This window comes from Mytilus trossulus, chromosome 2 (assembly GCF_036588685.1).
Source record: "Mytilus trossulus isolate FHL-02 chromosome 2, PNRI_Mtr1.1.1.hap1, whole genome shotgun sequence".
Lineage (NCBI taxonomy): Eukaryota > Metazoa > Mollusca > Bivalvia > Mytilida > Mytilidae > Mytilus > Mytilus trossulus.
In genome coordinates, this window is record NC_086374.1 from 21,222,862 (window position 1) to 21,244,019 (window position 21,158).

General features: G+C 31.6%; 1 protein-coding gene across 1 annotated transcript in view; it reads left to right on the forward strand.

The window, feature by feature from the left end:
* Positions 1-601: 601 nt before the first annotated feature.
* Positions 602-21,158, forward strand: part of LOC134706719 (serine-rich adhesin for platelets-like) — a 43,586-nt gene continuing 23,029 nt past the window's right edge. Inside the window, exons 1-11 of the mRNA XM_063565907.1 lie at positions 602-724; positions 2,715-2,773; positions 4,972-5,121; positions 6,692-6,766; positions 8,893-8,967; positions 11,098-11,179; positions 13,304-13,424; positions 14,533-14,608; positions 15,299-15,493; positions 18,750-18,876; positions 20,254-20,370. Of these exons, the coding sequence (XP_063421977.1) occupies positions 655-724; positions 2,715-2,773; positions 4,972-5,121; positions 6,692-6,766; positions 8,893-8,967; positions 11,098-11,179; positions 13,304-13,424; positions 14,533-14,608; positions 15,299-15,493; positions 18,750-18,876; positions 20,254-20,370 (1,147 nt within the window). The 5' untranslated portion in view covers positions 602-654. The remainder of the gene's footprint in view (positions 725-2,714; positions 2,774-4,971; positions 5,122-6,691; positions 6,767-8,892; positions 8,968-11,097; positions 11,180-13,303; positions 13,425-14,532; positions 14,609-15,298; positions 15,494-18,749; positions 18,877-20,253; positions 20,371-21,158) is intronic.

Genomic DNA, 21,158 nt, shown 5'->3' on the forward strand with positions numbered 1-21,158 from the left:
ATAAAGAAATGTTTTTTTTAAAGTGTATACAAAAGTGCTATTGATACACTGTCCACAGTAAGGACCCAATTTGTAGACAACGAAAATCAAGAGACGATATATTGTGCTCCGGACCATTTATGTGTTTTGTAGGCAGTGGCATCATTACAGTATATATGAAAATTCATAAAGGATACTAGGCATATCAGTTTGGTATATTTACGTCAGTCGTGTGTTTAATGAAGTTTCTATTTAAATCTCCTATTTTTGTTATGTTCTATGAAACATAGATAAAACTTGATAAAAAGTTACAATCGCATTATATTAACATACCACAAAGAATATAGACATATTTGAACCAACTCTTTACAATTCTTTGGAAACCCCTCGTTTCAACATTATAAAAATCTCAAAGAGTATACATGACGATATTATCACTTTTAAATGTCATATCGACAAACATGAAGTCATTCATCAAAGATCCTCATTATTCTATTTCTTGTAAATAATTCGTAGCCAATAAAACCCAATCGTTCAAAATTTATTCATAAGGACCAATTGAAAGATGTTTCAGGTTGAGCATCACTCGTTGGGACTCGAGTATTTAAAGGGTTGAAGTCCAGTTAAAAGTTATAGCTATTTTGATTGCCGATGACACAACTAAATTGACTAGAAATGTATTTCAGTCACGCTATTCTTCTGGTTCATGTTGCAGTTTTGTCTGGAGCTGTTCATTTAAAGAAAGGTAAGCGACCACCAAGCTATTTATATTAAATAGATTATTATTTCATTTTCATTTTCCTACCTACTGCAAAACATTTTAGACGGAATCTTCAATATAAGGAGCCTGTAGTTTGAAACGGTATGCAATTATTGCTGTCTGCTACAGTTTTAGCTGTTTTTTGTTTAATCATAAATCTGACCGTTGTTTTTTTTAATTGTTTTACATAATACCTATGATTATTTTCTTTCTGACTAAAATTATTTACACTTAAAAGGTATGTTGAATGCCCATTGGTATGCTCAACTCAGTCATTTGTTGATCCTTCTTGATCTCATTATAAAATACAAATCCCGGATTTTACTAGGAATTTTGAAAGCCGTCTTCGATTTAGATTCTGAAATAGTAAAAGAACAAGAATGTGCCCGTAGTACAAGGATGTCCAATTGGCACTATCCTTTTCCATGTTCAATTGATTTAGAAAGATCATATCATATGGAACATGTGTACTAAGTTTCAAGTTGATTGGACTTCAATTTCATCAATACTACCTTGACCAAAAACTTAATCTGAACTTTGCACTATCATTTTCTATGTTCAATGGACCGTGAAATTGGGATCAAAACTTTAATTTGGCATTAAAATTATAAAGATTATACCATGGGGAACATCTGTACAAAGTTTAAAGTTGATTGGACTGCAACTTCATAAAAAAAATTACCTTGACCAAAAACCTTAACCTGAAGCGGGACGAATGACCGAACAGAGGAACGGACAAACAGACGAACGAACGAACGACTTTTGTTGAAAATCAGCTTGTCGACATCAGATATTGATTTCGTAACATTTTATTTTTGAAAACAAGAATACAATCAGAAGTCTGTAGTTGACATTTCTAACACTGGTTTGCAATACAAAACTAATAACTTTGAGCTGTAGCAATGTAAGCATCAGGTTTGCATGTTCGTGCACAAGTTTTATTAAGTGATGATTGAACTAATATAAAATTCAAAATGTATACCTTATACATACGATAAAGGGCTGATATAATCGAAAAAGTTCAAAAGTGTAGACAAATCTGGACGCTAATTAACTATATGAATTTACATTTCTTAATATCAAATATGTCCTATTTTTATCACTGAACATTTTATAAAACTATTATCCGTATTTTCAAGCCAGTTATTAAGGTTGGACTGCACCAATGCTATCGGTCAATATTCAAAATTTAATACCAAAGTGGAAAGCCTCATTTAAATCGAAATGTTATAAAAATATCAGCAAAGACAGCTACATTCGCGTTCACTTATCAGAAATAAAACCTATGCTTCAGGGAGCTATATTTTAGAGGAGGAAAACATACTGAGCTTAAATTGCATATGTTTGTTCTAGTTTTGTTCCTTTTTTAAATTTCAAACTAAATAAAAACTCTAAATAAAATTATCTTATTTATTTTTATGACCCATCTACGATAGAAGAGGGGATTAAAGTTTTCTGGTCTGTGCGTCTGTTTGTCTGTTCGTCCATATGTTTGTTTGTTCGTCGGTCTATCCGTTCGTTCGTTCGTACGTCTGTTCCACTTCATTTTAAAGTTTTAGTCCAGGTAGTTTTTGTCGAAGTTGAAGTCCAAACAACGTGAAACTTAGTACACATGTTCCTTATGATATGATCGTTCTGATTTTGATGCTAAATAAGAGTTTTTATCTCAATTTCACGGACCATTGAACATAGAAAATGATAGTACAAGAGGGACATCCGTGAACTATGGACACAGTCGTGTTTGGGTTTTTTTCTATTTTTATAGGGGTGATTATTATATATTCTATTTTTAATCATTATTTTTATGTCTTTTTGTGTATCTAGTAACTCGTTTGGGGAGAACGAGGACTCGTTTTAATTATTTTTCCTTTCTTGCTTGATAGTTATTTATTTGTACAAAAAAACTCAAACGAAGAATTTATGAATTAAAGAACCTATATTTAGGAAATGTGTTCATTTTCCTTTTTTCATATAGAAGAAGTAGCAGAAACCATAAATGAACTGGATACCATTAATGGAAGACAATTACGCGAGGTAAGTTTGAAAAGCATTCTTAAACTAGAAAATAGTATATGGTTTAATTATAGTAACGATAATCAGGTTTAAAATTAACTGATGCATTTACCAAATTAGATTATAATTTTCTGAATAGTGTAGATTGTGTTTAAAGATTAGCTGTTATATAGACAAAAGCTTGATGCAATATTTCCATAGACAAACTAGTTCAGTTGAGGATTCCAGAGGGAGTAGAGGATGTGCGTACCCTCATTGATCGAAAAAAAAATCATTTTGAGAAATTATTCCACAAAAATGTGTAAAAAGTAAAAACACAAAAATACCGAACTCCGAGGAAAATTCAAAAAGGAAAATCAAAAATCAAAAGGCAAAATCAAAAGTCCAAACACATCAAACGAATGGGTAACAACTAGCATAGCTACATTCTGTGGTATTTCTGTGGTATTTCTTCACTTTATGGCCCTTTTCAAAAATCCTGGATCCGACCAGGAACTAGCTTCATCATGTGTATTTCATAGGTACAACTGGTTGCTGATACAAGAATATTGCAGCTTATGGTATATTTCATTACATTTATCCCATATAACACGCCCAAAGAAGCTAATTTGTCTCGTGAAATAGTGTGGTTATCTATAAAATATATAAGCGTGTTTATGTCATACATGCAGGAAATGATTTATCCTTTATAGATATATCCCTAATTTGTTATCTCTTAATATTCAAAAAAGTTGTGCCAAATATGGCTAAGGTAATCTATGCCTGGGACAAGAAAATCCTAAGTTTTTCGAAAAAAATCAAAGTTTTGTAAACAGGAAATTTATAAAAATGACCACATTATTGATATTCATATGAACACCGAAGTGTTGACTACTGGGCTGGTGATACCCTCGGGGACGAAACGTCCACCAGCAGTGTAATCGACCCAGTGGTGTAAATAGTTATCAAAGGTACCAGGATTATAATTTAGTACGCCAGACGCGCGTTTCGTCTACATAAGACTCATCAGTGACGCTCAAATCAAAATATTTATAAGGCTAAACAAGTACAAAGTTGAAGAGCATTGAGGATCCAAAATTCCAAAAGGTTGTGCCAAATATGGCTGAGGTAATCTATGCCTGGGACAAGCAAATCCTTAGTTTTTCGAAAAATTCAAAGTTTTGTAAACAGGAAATTTATAAAAATGACCACATTATTGATATTCATGTCAACACCAAAGTGTTGACTACTAGGCTGGTGATACCCTCGGGGACGAAACGTCCACCTGCAGTGGCATCGACCCAGTGGTGTAAATAGATATCCAAGGTACCAGGATTCTAATTCAGTACGCCAGACGCGCGTTTCGTCTACATAAGACTCATCAGTGACGCTCAAATCAAAATATTTATAAAGCCAAACAAGTACAAAGTTGAAGAGCATTGAAGATCCAAAAATCCCAAAAGTTCTGCCAAATACGGCAAAGGTAATCTATGCCTGGGACAAGAAAATCCTTAGTTTTTCGAAAAATTCAAAGTTTTGTAAACAGGAAATTTATAAAAATGACAACATTATTGATATTCATGTCAACACCGAATTGTTGACTACTGGGCTGGTGATACCCTCGGGGACGAAACGTCCACCAGCAGTGGCATCGACCCAGTGGTTTAAATAGTTATCAAAGGTACCAGGATTATAATTTAGTACGCCAGACTCGCGTTTCGTCTACATAAGACTCATCAGTGACGCTCAAATCAAAATATTTATCATAAAGAAACGTATGATATGATGTTATATTATAGACCTGAACTAAACGTTCATCATTTTCCTTAGGTTTTTCATGTGCATTTGTCTTGGTATAAATAATACGAAATCACATTATTTTAATATTACGAAAAAGACGTTAAATTAGGCTAGCATTATGATCTAATGTTCCACCATCAAAATCCGTGGAATCTTATGTCAATAAATAAATAATGTATGTTTTTGTTCTGTAAGACAACTATTTTTACACATACGTGTCTTAATTTCAATTATTGCTAATATATTTCCGGTATACTAAGTACAAAATTGTATCACAGATGTTTTGAGGAATAGAAGAACACCCCGTTCATCGTACAGTACTTTGCTATTTGTTTCTTTGTATAAAGCTCTTTTTTACAAATTGTACATGTAACTATGCTTTGATACGTGTGGCCTTGATAACATATACAACATTGCATTGTTTAATACGATTATTTCAGATAAAACAACACAGGCAATTACAGGATAAAGACGAAAGCTATATCAGCAATGGTAATGCCTTTCAAGGCAACAGACAACTTAAGGAAAATTTACGGACACTTGATCAAAAAAAGGGTTTCGAAGAGGGGTACAAACTTGATAATATAACGGTATGTTTTTTGAACTATTATTCTGAGAAATAAATTACTATTCACCATCCTTAAAACATTTAATCTAAATAAGAAGGTTGAACTGAATTAAATCAATGGTTTTGACATTGCATGATTATTAGTTCTTAATACCTTCGTTCATTTTTTTAATATATGATATAAATGTTATTTAGAAAGAGTTGTCTTATTTTAAGTAGAGTTAATAGAAAGAATCGTCTGTTGATAAGTGGCCAATATTAACGGTTTTTTTTTCATCTGTAAAAACAAAACGAGGATTTAAATAATGAAATCAATATTGGAATATAAGATGTCATTGATATTCTTATGGAATTAACCTATTTAGTTTTATGCCTCTAAGAAGCGAAATGAAGAACCTTAAATAGATTCTAAACTTTCAAAGTAAAACGCGAATATGATTTAAAAAACATGTAAATCCTTATAATCACAACAAACAGCGATGGTTGATAAGCTGATGAAAAAACAAGATCACACGTATATATGCGATAAGTTGTTACGTCATTTCTTTCAAACCACTTTACAGCGCATCTTATCAAAAGTAAAATAACAAACATACCGAACCGAAGAAAAATTTAATTCGGAAAGTAACTGTACAAATGGAAAAATTAAAAGCTCAAACTCATTAAACGAAAATTAAGCATATTCCTGACATAGTACAGAAATATCCTCTTGAAGAAACGAAGGGATTAAACCTGGTTTTATATACAGCTCAACCTTTCACTTGTATGACAGTCGCATACAAGTCCATTAAGTGAACCATTATGTGTGAACAATTCATCAATGAATTTTAGCACGAGTAACTAAACATATCGTAAATCGGTTAGGGAGAGACAAATAAAAGTAAAAAACACAAATAGTAACCGAATGAATTTATCATCATACGAGAGGGCTTGTTGTCCAATGTTCAGTTTTCTGTGCAATGATTATAGACTCAAACAAAGTAATATAAATGCATTTTAAGAGAGAGCAAAACAATAATGGAGTACTATCTTGGGACAGTAATCTGATAAACTAAAATAAACTAAACACACATTGAATCTAAAAGTAAAGAATTGTCATATATGTAAAGCAATATGTGAGCATATGACTGTTGGCTGAAAACTAAAATCAAAAGCTGTAATCGATAACAATTGCCATAACTTTCATTGTGTCATTATAAAGAGTTTTTTTTTTAAATTTCAAACAAAGAAATCATTAAAAAAGGGCTTTTCGTCTGATTGGGATATCACATCATTTTTTAGATATAAACTTGCCGGCAAAAGTCTGGGTCGACACATTTCATGTTTTGTTTTGACTTAGACCGTGACGTACCACGGTCAAACCATTCTCAAACTAGGCTCTCGGATATAAGAACAAGTCGGCACCGCAAAACAATGTTTGACGATCAATTCACACTTGAAATCATTGATTGTGTTACATTTTAATGTTGTGTGGTTGTTCTCCTCTTTTATTTAATGTGTTTCCCTCAGATTTTGTTTTTTGTCCATCGATTTACGAGTTTTGAACAGCAATATACTACTGTTGCCTTTATTTATACTTATTTTATTCACAGGATCTTGACCCTGATTCGGATTTGGCGTTTTTATTGAATGAAATGAGTATTGATGACCACGGACAAATACACCAGGTACAATTTACTTCATAGATAATATATGTATTCAGTGTTAAAATAATCTTCATTTTGTCATTTGAAAAAATATGCATTGACCGTCGTCGTAGACTGTATTTGATTGTATTCCACAATCCCCCTTTTCCTTTTTTTTTCTTATCTGAAAATTTTGATTCATGTTCTTTTAAGTAATACAATCAGCAACAGTGTAAGATGTACTATTACACATTTTTAAATACACTAAACAAAATTGATATGCAAATAAGGAGATGGTATATGATACAGAATGGCAACTATTCAATAGCGGCTATTACGATAGCTAAACACACGGCCTTTATCAAGAACTATAGCATGTGAAAAGCCAAATGAGAAAAATAGCAATACTATGCAAGTTTAAACTTATATATTCTTTATGATTATCAATTCAAAATATTGAAACCCTCCTTCGACGAATGACAATATATCACTTAAATTAGCAAAAAGGTACTCGGACCTTTAACTGACCCATAAAACTCTCTATATGTTGCGAAGTATGTTAATTCTATTTTAAAAACAATATTTGAGAAAATAGTTTCCATTTTTAATTTCGCATTCGTTCACGGTTCAGAGTACGATGATTATTATTTCTTAGCCAGAATTAGACAGGAGGTATTCACTTATCTCTTACTGCACCATGCATAATCAGCTCATTTTACAATTTGATTAAATAACCTGGTAGCTGGAAATGTAGAACAATTGTTACCACATAAATGCTTTACACGGGGGTTTCATGTTGGTCACTTTTGTCTGTAATGACTCTTGTTTTTTGTCTTTCTGCTTTTTCATCATTGATCTGTCTGGGTTATTTTTTCGACTAGGGTATTTGAACGCCCTCTTAGTTTTTGATGTATCTCTTTTGAACTAAAGTTGCAATAATGGGGTATCATCAGAAAGTTCTAAGATTTGTTTACATATTTTAAAATTGTAAGTGCTTTAAAATGTTTGATGACGATATCTGGATATATATGTATTGCAGAAGCTCTGAGTTATGATGCTCATACACATTGTTTGAAATTATTGTTTTTGAAATTTTGAAAAACCTCCACGGATTAATGATAATCGATCGCTAAAAATAGCAAAAAAATCCTCGCAACCTTTTACTGTAACATAAAAGTCTCTATATATTGTAAAAGTATGTTTATTTTAGTTTAAAAACAATATTTGAGAAAATCTTTCTATCTTTATAATTTTCACGTTCATTCACGGTTCAGGGTATGATGACATAATTTGGTGATGTTTCTATTTATTGTCAAAGTATGTTCATTTTAAATTTAAAACAAAATTTAGAAAATAGTTTCAATTTTTAATTGTCCAATTTGTTGAGGATTAAGGGTAAGATGATAGAATTTATTGATGTCTTATCCATGAGACACGAAGTATTCTACAATCCGTTATTGCATCAAGCTAAATCAACTGGTTTTACTTATCATATTTAATGTTTTGATTAGATAACCTGGAAGCTGGAAATTTTGATCAATAGATAGCACCTAAATGATTTACGCAGGGGGTTCTGGTGTAATTGTTTTTAAAATAAAGTTATTGGATTCATTTGTGATATTGGGGTGTTATCAGTAAGTTCTTAAATCTGTTTATATATTTTATTTTATTTTTAAATATATAATGATGATGATGACTTGAAATATATGTTTTGTACAGGCTATCAGTTAGGATGCTCATAAACGATTTTTTTTAACATTTAAACATTTGGTCGCGCACGAACCCGAAAAAAAGTTCATTTTCTTATATTTACTTAAATTCTTAGAATTTCAATTTTTGGGGTTTTAGCGTTCCACACTTCGGACGCAATGTATTCCAAATATTTACATTGGACACTGCATATGTAAAGTATTCCTTTTTGTTACATAAAAAAGCGGTTTTTGATGATATATACATTCGCTTTGGAAGAATCACATGTTATATCATACTTGATATGAAAGATGTGTGGTAAGTTTATACATTTAAAATAGTTTTCTATCAAATAAAAATAACAATGACGAAAGTGATATAATTGCATAGTACTCACATAATGGTAATTGTGCATGTATGCGTTTTTCCTTTATTGCAATAACCATATTCATGACAATTTTAATTTCTTTCTGTTTTAGCCCATTGGACGTAATACCAAGAATTCAACGAGAGCCATCGCAGACAACTTAGATTATCATCCAGACCCTCCTTCTGTGAGTAGTTTAACATAGAGAGTTTGAGTTTATGACAACATTTAAATTTAAATTAAATACAGCAGTCTTGAACAAATATAAAAGCAATGTCTAGTGATAAGATTATAAAAGAACTATATTTAGCTTATGATGATGGACAAAACATTTCGGCTGTCACTAGAAAAAAACATATGAACGATAAGGATAGAATTTCGACTTCGTACACTAGTCAACAAAAGAAACGATACAAGGTAATGCATTTTCCAAACTGGATACAATACACCGAGGTAAATAATTGCCGAATCGGTCTTACTTTTACATAGTGTTATTTTCTCATTGAACCCATTGATTAATGAATTGGTGAATTTTTGTTATTTCAAAAATCGTTTTTTTTTATCCCCCCCAAAAAAATAAAAAAATGTATCATAACTTAAAACTTTTAAACTTAAACAATGTCTGCTTAAAAATTTGAATGCCTTTGCAGATATTTGAATACTCAATTATAATCCTCGAAATCAAGTGCCGATTCTTGTCATCATTTTCTTCAATAACTCGATATTTTCTAACTTTCCAATTTGGTCAAATTTTTTTAATCATACTGTATGCCTTTGCTTTGTAAATATTTTAACAGTTTTTCGTATTTATTTTATTTCATGATAAATCTTAGTTCAAACTTGTGTGTCGTTTCTTTTGTTGACCAGTATATATACATTTACAAAATCGTTTGAATTGTTTTACATTGTCAAATCGGGGCCTTTTATAGCTGACTATGCGGTATTGGATTTGCTCATTATTGAAGGCCGTACGGTGACCTATAGATGTTAATGTCTGTGTCATTGGCAATATTACCACATCTTCTTTTTTATGAATACATCAAACACAGTTTAATGAATCTAAGGTCAACTTTGACTGTTGAAACAGACCTAAAATAGACATTTGCGACGAAGCAATTTTCATCACCGCCTTTAAGTCCGCACACCTTGTCGTATTATTCATAGTTTGTTCAAGTGGTTAAGCGAAACATATTGCAATTGTTATCAGCATCCTCTAACCCCCAATGACAAAAAAATATAACAATATGAAATAAAAAATAAATCATTGTTATTAGGTTCCCCCAAAAAGCGTATCGAGCTTCATAAGAGTATAAAAACAATGCTTTAGAACCTTGTTTAGATAATGCATATTTTTGCTTAAGAATAAGGTTTACAATATTGTATACCAATTCAACATTGTAACAGAACAGCAGCCGAAAGGGGTACCAAAAATCTGAAACTTAGAAGATAGCGAAGCGAGTCAAACATTAATTTTCTGTATTATTGATCGACATTTTAGCGCATGTCCTAAGTTTGACCTTAAGTTCTGTGCTATATTTTTAAGGTTTAGTTCTTCATATCATTAGTGATTTCGTGTGGCGTCCATTTTTCGGAACTATTATTATATTTTATTGTTTAAGGGTAAGCTTAGCCCGCCCTAGATGCACGATTTTTCGGTGACCGTGACAATGATCTGTTGAATTATTCATTTGGTAAAAGAAAAATTACAAAATATTGAACTCTGAAGACAATTCTAAGCGACAAGCCCCTAATAAAATATAAAACTTAGAAACACAAACACATCAAACGAATTTATAACAACTGACATAATTATTAATGACTTCGTACAGACATTTTCGTTTGTAAACAATAAGGTTGAATAAACCTGGTTTTATAGCGAGCTAAACCTCTCAATTGTGTGCCAGACGATCAAATTCAGATACAGTTACAACAATGTATTAACAAAAGGAACAGACGTAATAGATAAAAGTGTAAACAATAGCGGTATAACAGTCGACATTTTTTAATGATCATAGTTACTATATAAAAAAAAAATGTCAATGTACAGTGACACGTCAAATGGATAGTCACAAAAATGAACTTTAAAGTAAAAGATAAAAATAACAAGTACATAAATAACCCTATGTTATTTAATTAAGATACGCATAAACTCATCAAAGATACCAGGATTGTAAGTTTTTTCTCGCCATTACTTCTACATCTCGTAATGAATGTAAACGAAATTATCACACGACTTAAAGGGAACCTGTAAAACATAGCTTTCTGTCCTCATAGTTCTTATAGTTTTAATGCTGGTATATATTTGTTTCTTTTTCAGGATCCATCTAAGAGAAATTTTGCCCCAAATATCAAGTTGTGGCCGGGAAAAATTGTTCCTTATGAGATTAATTCAACGTTTAGTAAGTTGATTTACATTAAAGTCTTTTGCAAAAATACAACATTCAAGTCTTTTACGGTACATTTTATTATATTTTAACATATACATAAATACATGTATTATAGTTACCAAATGAAGGAATTGAATCATAAAAAATAAAATGACAATTGTATAGCCTTTTGTCTCCTACCAACCTCAGTCAACAAGTTGCGTTTTCAAACATTCAAATAACGTGTTCACCGTTAAATCTGGAAATCAATGGTTGCATAATTTAAATACATGGTGTATACATGATTATTAGTGGATAATTTATTATCCATACATTGTTTGCACTAATATCGAATTTAAGGAATAAGCTTATATTTATTTATACCGGATTTGGAAACAAGTTTTGCGACTTATATAAATCCCTTTCCACATTGCGGGTGCGAGTGCTGCCTTGTGGCGGCATCAGCCTGTTCTTTTTTTAAATCTACAAAGGTGTCTTTTACGTTCAAAAGATATGGCTATCTATCTCTTAACACTGGTCAGCCATTATTCGTCCCAAATGGTGTCAAGGGAGAGCCGAAAACTCGGTCGCTGAAATGTTCATCTCGAAACAATAACAAGTCTTCAACCCGCCAAAGATTAACATTTGAAATTCTCTGGCCACCTTACAAATAGTTTTTATTTTGGCAATGCAAAAAGAATATTATAAGTCGACGAATAAAGCGCAATATCAAGGCCTTTTTAACCAATATTTAGACCTGATGGTTCGATATTCGTCTTGAAGCTGTAAATGTAAATTTATTGATTGTTTCTTAGATGTTACACTTTCATATTCATATGATATAATTTGTAAATTATCGATCGTGTCATACCCCTTGTATGATATTTTCGAAGAGAGCATGGCTTGTAATGCATTCATAAGAGATGACACAGAGGTAACATTTAGATGTAATCAGTATCGTTAAAGTTTGAGTAAATTCGAATCATTCCGGTAAGCTTGGTTTGTATTTCCCAAATAAGTTTATAAACGTCGGTAAACTCTTCTGATAGTTTGCATATTTGTCACTATGAAGCATGTATGTGTAAATTTAAGGTTTCAGATCAAATTGAATTTGTGCCGATGTTTTTGATAATTGATTTTGACTTGCAACATAAATTAACCTCCAACCATCACTTATAGTCTTAAAAACAACTAAATGATTCTATCATTCGACAATCGAACAGACCCTTACATTTATATCTCTAGAACATCTTTATCAATTTATATAGTTCAGTTTTTATTTGATCTAATTCATTCTTATTCATTATATCTAATTAGTTTTGTTTGTTTGGCTATTTCTTATATTCGAATCGTTTTCTTTAAATTTTATATTATTTTAAAGACATTATAGATATAGAGATATATAAATGTAAAAGAGGGACGAAAGATACCACGTCATGGCTAAAAATGAAAAAGACAAACAGACAAACAATAGTACACATGCCACAACATAGAAAACTAAAGAATAAACAACACGAACCCTACCAAAAACTAGGGGTGATATCAGGTGCTCCGGAAGGGTAAGCAGATCCTGCTCCACATGTGGCACCCGTCGTGTTGCTTATGTGATAACAAATCCGGTAAATAGTCTAATTCGGTAGGTCACATTCATGAAAGGGAAGGGGCTGTAGTTACGACGAAGGGAACATATCAGATATCATTTGTGAAACGGTTATTCCGTAACGGTCAACCAACTCGTGATGGCGTCCGTAAATTTTACGAAGGGAGTTCAACTTCACCAGTTGGAACTCTTGGTATAATAGCTTCCTTGTGAGCAGCAACCCTTTTACTTTCATCATGTATGATGATTCAAACATTCGACACAATAACAAAGCCTCGTAGTTGTTCTCCATGACACCTTTATTAAAGAATATAGTTATGTATTTTGTTCATCTTATTCACTATTCTTTAATACCTTATTAGATTCATTTATTTGCAGATCTATATCTTTTTGGGGCTTTTTTACAGGTGAAATACTGCTTACTATATCAGTTCAGAAAACATCTTTGACATATTAGCCTTATATATAAAGATAAAGCCCAGTTGTATCATTATTCTTTCTCCTTCTGGCGAAGCCACCAAAAACATTAAATTATGAAGAATTTTTTTAATTTTCAGCTGCTGACGAAAGAACAAAAATTCTTAATGCAATAGCAGATTTTAATAGAAAAACATGTGTACAGTGGATTCCATATGACAGCAATACACATGATCATTACGTTTATTTTAATGATGGAACGTGAGTATATATAGGAACATCATTCAATGTGTCAAAAGTATTTATATCATATCAATAATGTTTACAAGAATCATCAAGAATACCACACAGTATAACATACAATATCAACCACAAAAACCCGACTCCTTTTATCTCACTCCGAGCAACGCAAAAGACAGAAAGTCTGATCTGGTACGGGAACATTCTGTGATTTGGTTGAACTAGTTGTTCATGCGTTCAAACATTTCATTTTGTCGTGTGTTATTTACTTTAAGCACACAACAAAATATTTTCAAAGTTATGCTGTGATATGACGACGGCTAGCTTTAATATGGAATAAAGCTAGCTTTAATATGGAATAAAAATAGCCACAGAAGTTTGTAAAGAGACCAGATTGTGTTCGTCTCTTCATGAAGCTAAATGCGTTAAATCTGATCTTTTTCCAGACTAATCATTATTTATTTCTAACTTATATAAGATACAAGAATTCATGAAATTCTGAAAAGCCTCGTATTCTCGATAGTTATATCCACGTTGTTAATGTGTTCAAATCATAATAATTTTCTGAAATTGAACCTATGAACAAAATTCTAAAAAAGGAAAATTCTACCAAAAAGAAATATCACAAAAAAGTGAGCTCTGAGGAAAAGTCTAAACGGAAATTCGATAATCAAATGACGAAATCGATACCTTAAACACATCAAACGAATGAACAACAACTGTAATGTAGAAAAAATGGTGGATTAAACCTCGTGTTATAGTTAGCTAAACCTCTCACTTGTAAAATTCCATGATATTTCATTGATTTGGGATAGAATACAAAAACTTGTTTGCTACCGGTGAACACTTGATTTACAGTTAGATCATAAGTATCCACGAATGGGTTGGTTTTTTTTTCGTATATTATCTTTTCAAATAGCCCTACATGAGGCATCATATTAAACGTTCTCATTTCAAACCGGACTTAAAGAACACTGTACTTTTTCACCACAGTTAACCATGATTCATTTGTTATAACTCAAGAAAACATAATTAATGGTGTACACTAGAAAAGTTCGTTATGAAATGCCTGTTAAAGCTTTGCATGCACATCCATACTTTTAATCAATTATTTTCTTACTACTTGTAGCGGTTGCAATTCGTATGTTGGACAAATCAGATACATTCCCCAATATGTAAATTTGAAGAGAAGCAGCTGTTTAACGGTCTGTATATGGTATTTTTGTTTTTTGTTTCTTTTATAACTAACAGTACAATTATTTTTTAATTGTTATTCTCATTCCAAATAATATGATTTACATCAACGGATATAACTGTTCTTATTAGAGAAAGGCATAAGATGCCAAAGGGATATTCAAATATCATAACTGGTCCTCCTTAAAGCACTACATATTACAATTTCAATTCAAATTAAAATCTTTCTAATAATTAAAATGATACTAAAAAATAATAATAAAAGACAAAGTATGAATAGGTTTTAGAAAAAAGTTAAAAATGGTCTTTAAAGAATTAAGATCTTATCGAATTCCACGCAGAAAAAAAGCATAACTTCAAATTTGATTTTTTTCTGTTCCCATTGTTTAGGGGGCTTCCCTGCAATTATAGATTTTGATCGAAATAAAACAATAACTAAAAAAGTATTTTAAGAATCTACGTAGGCCAAAGTTTATTTTCAGCTTATTGAATTTATAAACAGACCTGTTAGGACTAGTCAGAAGAGGTATAGTTTGTTTTACCTGGTTTGTCCATGGTAAAACGGTAACTTTCGTTATTAAAATAATAACTGATTGCATTTGAGTATACAAATACAAATCGACATGATAAGCCTTGACACTATGAATAATATAATGTGTTTGTTTCCTATGATATTTCGTGTTATACTGTTACTTTTACAGAATGGAATAATTATTCATGAAATGTTACATGCCGTTGGTTCTTATCATGAAATGTCTCGAAAGGACCGAGACAATTATATGACTGTTGAGATGAGTAATATCATAGGAGGAACGGGAAATGTAAACTACAAATTACAACAAACAAGTGATATTTCTCCATTTGACCCAGCATCCGATGTAATGTATAATATATATGTAAGTCTTATTTAGAATCATCATTTCTTTTATTTTCGGGTGTCTGTTTAATTATTTCTCAAACAAATATCTCCATTTAAAATTTTACCTAGAAGAAAATTATATCTTCATTACGCTATTTCAGTTTTACAATCGTAAAAATGGATGCCATCGTAGGGATGACGCGCTGCCAATTGAGCTCTTGAAAAAACTAAAAAAAATATCCACACAGCACCATACGATCCTTATAAGCGAGTTGTGTTTTAATCGATAGAAAAGTAGCTAATGTCTGATCGGTTGTCAGGTGGAATTTCAAAATTTCATAAACATTAAAAAACATTCTAAATAAATACTTTGTGGAAGGGCAGACTAAAAATGTTCAGTGGTTGAAGACTATTAACCCTAATTATCACACATTTTCGAGGATCTACATTTTCAAGATCCACTTGAAAGTCTGTCTTCAAGTACTATTGGCCAAAGTTTGCTATTCGAACACACCTTCTCTGTGATTTTTGATTCATTAGAAAGGTATTTCACTCCACCCATATATTTCATTTTTTAGTACTATGACTGGTTAATGTTATATGGTCAACCTGTAGCCTTGATATATAAAAATGATAGAATCTGAAGCGAGTGGATGTATTGAATACATTTTTAAGACATAATATTCATCACAAACAAGCCCAAACATATAGAGATGCACTGGATTCTTCTTTTTTGATGCAGTAGTTACCCATTTTTGGGAAATTTTTTCGTGATGCACAAAATGGAAGGACAAAATCGAAATTTTAAGAACAAACCAATTGATATATTTTCCGTCCGTGGTATATTTATTTCCACCTTCATAGACACTCATGTCGTCGACTTGATAACTAATTGTTCTGCTTAACTATGCAATAGATAAATTGAAAACTTATGCAAATGCTGTTTGTATGAAAAAATAAGTCGTAATTTATCCGAAAATTGTCCTTGTTTTTATTTACTTATCAGAATTGATGTAAAGTCGACATTTATCTTCGTCCGCCCTAAAACTTTATGTTAGATTTATCAAACTAAATGTATTTGAAAACTGAACTTTAAAATAATCCACATTAACATTGTATTATTCAAACATAATAGGAGTTTAATAATATAATTTATATAGTGCACTAGTGACATAATACGGTAGATATAAGGTCAGTAAATTCCATATAGGGTGAGAGCGTAGAACACTATTTAACGAATTTATCCTACCGGCTATCTTAACATATGATTTTTTGAACTAATGGCCTATAAAAGAAATCAAGTCTTCAATACTGTTAGTATTCTGATCCAACTTCCATGGGTCTATTAAAAAAATAAAAAAAGTTCAACAATAACAACTTGGTAGCTTTAAATGTGTTGTATGGAATTAGTTTCAATCGTTCATTATCCATTTAATCGTCTTCTGAACTCACCGCCGTGTTGTTTGTATAAAGGGACACAACTCCATTACTAACCCTATATGGACTATACACAGTACCAACGCGGTTGTTCTTAATGTTTATATACCCTTCTGTAGCCATTTTTGTACGAATTTTTCAAACCTCAATTGTATCAAAACTACAGATATAATGAATAATAGAATAATAGAGAAAGACCATTTAGTACATATTCCAAGGGGAAACTTGATGCTAAACATTATGTTTTACTGTTTCATTGCATTTGATAGAAAAAGAGAACTTTGTGGCAAATCGTGATTTATTTGCCACAAATGTAAAAGTTCGTACAAAAAAGGCTACAGAAGGGTACAATAAACCTTAACCAGTCCTGTCTTAGAAATATATAGGAGGTAAGACAAATCCTTATATAGAAAGATATATAACCGAGTCATCAAGATGTCTCACTTAATATTCTTCTACCATTCCCACATCATTCTTTTCTAAAGTAAAATATGTCATTTAAGCAAAAGTGATTATATGTATATACAATAAGCTGTTTCTTTTAAAAATATTACGATTAAATGTAATCCTCAGACGGATCTAGAAGTATGTGATTTTTATTTTAGAAAACACAAGACACCTTGGAAAATGTTCTTATGTAGACGAAACGCGCGTCTGGCGTATAAAATTATAATCCTGGTACTTTTGATAACTATTTACACCAGTGGGTCGATGCCACTGCTGGTGGACGTTTCGTCCCCGAGGGTATCACCAGCCCAGTAGTCAGCACTTCGGTGTTGACATGAATATCAATTATATGGTCATATTATAAATTTTCTGTTTATAAAACTTTGAATTTTTCGAAAAACTAAGGATTTTCTTACCCCAGGAGTAGATTACCTTAGCCGTATTTGGCAAAACTTTTTTGGAATTTTGGGTCCTCAATGCTCTTTAACTTTGTATTTGTTTGGCTTTTTAACTATTTTGATCTGAGCGTCACTGATGAGTCTTATGTAGACGAAACGCGCGTCTGGCGTATAAAATTATAATCCTGGTACTTTTGATAACTATTTACACCACTGGGTCGATGCCACTGCTGGTGGACGTTTCGTCCCCGAGGGTATCACCAGCCCAGTAGTCAGCACTTCGGTGTTGACAAGAATATCAATTATATGGTCATATTATAAATTTTCTGTTTATAAAACTTTGAATTTTTCGAAAAACTAAGGATTTTCTTACCCCAGGAGTAGATTACCTTAGCCGTATTTGGCAAAACTTTTTGGGAATTTTGGGTCCTCAATGCTCTTCAACTTTGTATTTGTTTGGCTTTTTAACTATTTTGATCTGAGCGTCACTGATGAGTCTTATGTAGACGAAACGCCTCCAAAGCTTATGGCGCTCGCATATTGTCATGGTTGTTTATTGAGACAAAGAACGTAAGTCTTTAGAAAACAAAACAATAGTTTAATATGTAATTTAACATGACATTTTGACTGGCGGATTGCAGATACTGAATACATAGCAGGGGCCGAATACAGTGTCGACGTAACAAGTCTCGCCCCTATTAGAGTTTATGAGATTCCATCTTGTTTTAGTTAAGCGTCAATTTGTCTACTTCATGAGTTTCCAAGATTCAAAAATCGGTAGACTACTGTTGCCTAAAAAAAAGTGCATACACGTTGCTCTTTTTAAATGATCCAATATATATTTATTTTTCTTTCTTATTCCTAAAACAAAAGTGCTAAGTTGATAATTTTTATCATTTATTCCTATTGCCTTTATATCTTTATTTCGTATTAGATCCTTCAACATGTTGTATAGGCTTTTATTTCTTTAACTATAGCGTATTTTGTAGTTTTGTATCATCATCTTTTTAGTCATTCTCAACAAATGGAGATAAAACAGTACTATTCCATGACTGGAGACAAGAGTTCCTTGCAGGAACTGGTAAAACTCTAAGTTTCTATGATATTGCTGATGTTACTGCGGCTTATGGATGTACTGGTAAGAATATCGTCATTAATACTGTTTAAATGTTGAAAGATAAAACCTATTTCATTGTTTATTAAGTGTTCTGTATGAGTCGTTTTACAATAAAATTTCGTTTTCAAACTTAAATCGAAAAAACACATCAACTATGAGAGGTAAACACCGAAACAACAGAACAACACAAAAAAACAATAAATATATCTCCAATGGAAAAAATATTTCCGAAGATATTCCTTATGTGTTATGTGTTTATAGTAGTCCAGTCAAACTAAGATTTAACCTCAAACTAATTGCAACAGAAAATGTTTTAGTTCTAATCTATAGCATAATGCCCCTTATTTACACAGTCCCATAAAATCTACCTCAAAATCCCCATTTTTAATCTCATTTGGAAATTAACATTGGAAGGGGAGATAACTCTTACAAAAATGAGTCTTTTTTTGTAAGTTTTTGGTTGTTTTACTTGACATTTAGGTATAGTATGATACTTTGATGGGGTTGTAAGTTTGTATTTGACTAAATTATATAATCTTCTACTCATGAAATGTACAAAACCGAAATGTTATGGGTAGTTTTATTTTTTTCGTGCATTTTTCATAAAAGAAATTGCAAATTTGAAGCTTTGTGACCATTTTGAAAAAAAAAATGTTAAAAAATGGTATTGTTTATACCTGCATATTATATTTTTCAGCAACTTACCTATTTTAAGAAACTTAAAACCACAAAAAGAAGAATACATGCTTAATTATTTTGATTAAATTTGCGATTCTTTACCTTGACATGTTGAAAAATTCAATAATGGTGAACTAATGAATTACGAAATCGATATTATAGCTTGATAAAAGATATGAAAACACCTTTAGAGTTTTTTGTTATACTCTAAAGACCGCTAAAAAAATCAAGAATAAATACATTCTGATGAACAGAAGTGGTAAAAATATAATTTTGTATCAATTTTAATTGATATTTCTGCCTTTTTTTGCAAGAGTTATCTCCCTTTTCAATGCAAATTTCCATAGGAATTTTAAATGGTGATTTTTTTAGTCTTCCTCAAGTTAGATTTTATTTGACTTTATTCTGTGTATATTTGGGGTATAATGCTAAAGATTACAATTTGAAAATCTTCTGCTACAATTACTTTCGGGTTAGAGTCAAATTTATGCTAGATTGACTGGACTATAGTGATACAATTGTATTCAAATGTTAGAGATTTATTGTGGGCATAATTTCTTAAAAGGTAATATTCTTTCACGTTAATATTTCAAACGATATTTTTATGATTAATCTTAATTTCGGATTTTTGAAAACAGTTACTTTATATTTTAGAAAAAAAGGACAATGAAGTTCTCTTGGACTATTCCAATAATATGCTTATCTGTTCTTCTATTTTAGATTCGTGTGTCTCACCACCTACCTGTCAGCACGGAGGATTTGTTGATAAAACTTGTTCATGTGCTTGTCCTGGAGATTTAATTGGCACTGTTTGTCAACAACTTGATCAAAGCAATTGTTAGTAGTAAATTCTGAGTATACAGTGTCTTCAACCGTAGTGTGATGCATTGAACATTTTTCTTTTCTATTTTAATATGTATACTAGTAGACTTCAAATAATTCCTGCTTCAGAAGTACTTTTCTGTATGTATCATCATCTGGCACACTCAAAAACAAATAATTGAATTCAAGAAATTTAAAGATGGGTAGAAATGTTAGAAGCTATCTGAATAAAGGGAAATAAAAAGAATTTCACAGTTGATTTAAGTCAGTATTGCCTGATGGATTTGGAATTATTTTTTTTCTTAGTCAATCGTAATTTATCAAAGTAGGGGTTTAGAAGAAATATATAGTGTATATCATATCAGTAACCAGACACTGACTAGTGATTTTGTAAGAAATAATAGTGTCCTGTGAAAAAGTGTCCATGTGGACAGTTTTTCATTGAAATTTGGTATTTAATGATGTCCATTGCAATGGAATGATGTCCCTCAAAAGGACAGATTTTTACTGCTTACAATATGAAATATTATCCCCGGCTTAGTATATATCTAGGATTTTGATTGGTTAACGTACGTCGTAACAAAACCTATAGCCCCTGAGTGATGCTAATCCATATCCCCGGACGTTGCTAACCATTGTCTGATTATCCCGGGAACTTCACGCAAGTTTTCCTTAGTTCCATGATCGCTCCTTGTGAAATATTGAATTCTGTAGATTATCCATGATGTTTGTAATTAAATACTCAATTCATTAACCATTTTGTCCTATTATGCCGATCATTTTCGATCATTTACACTCATTTC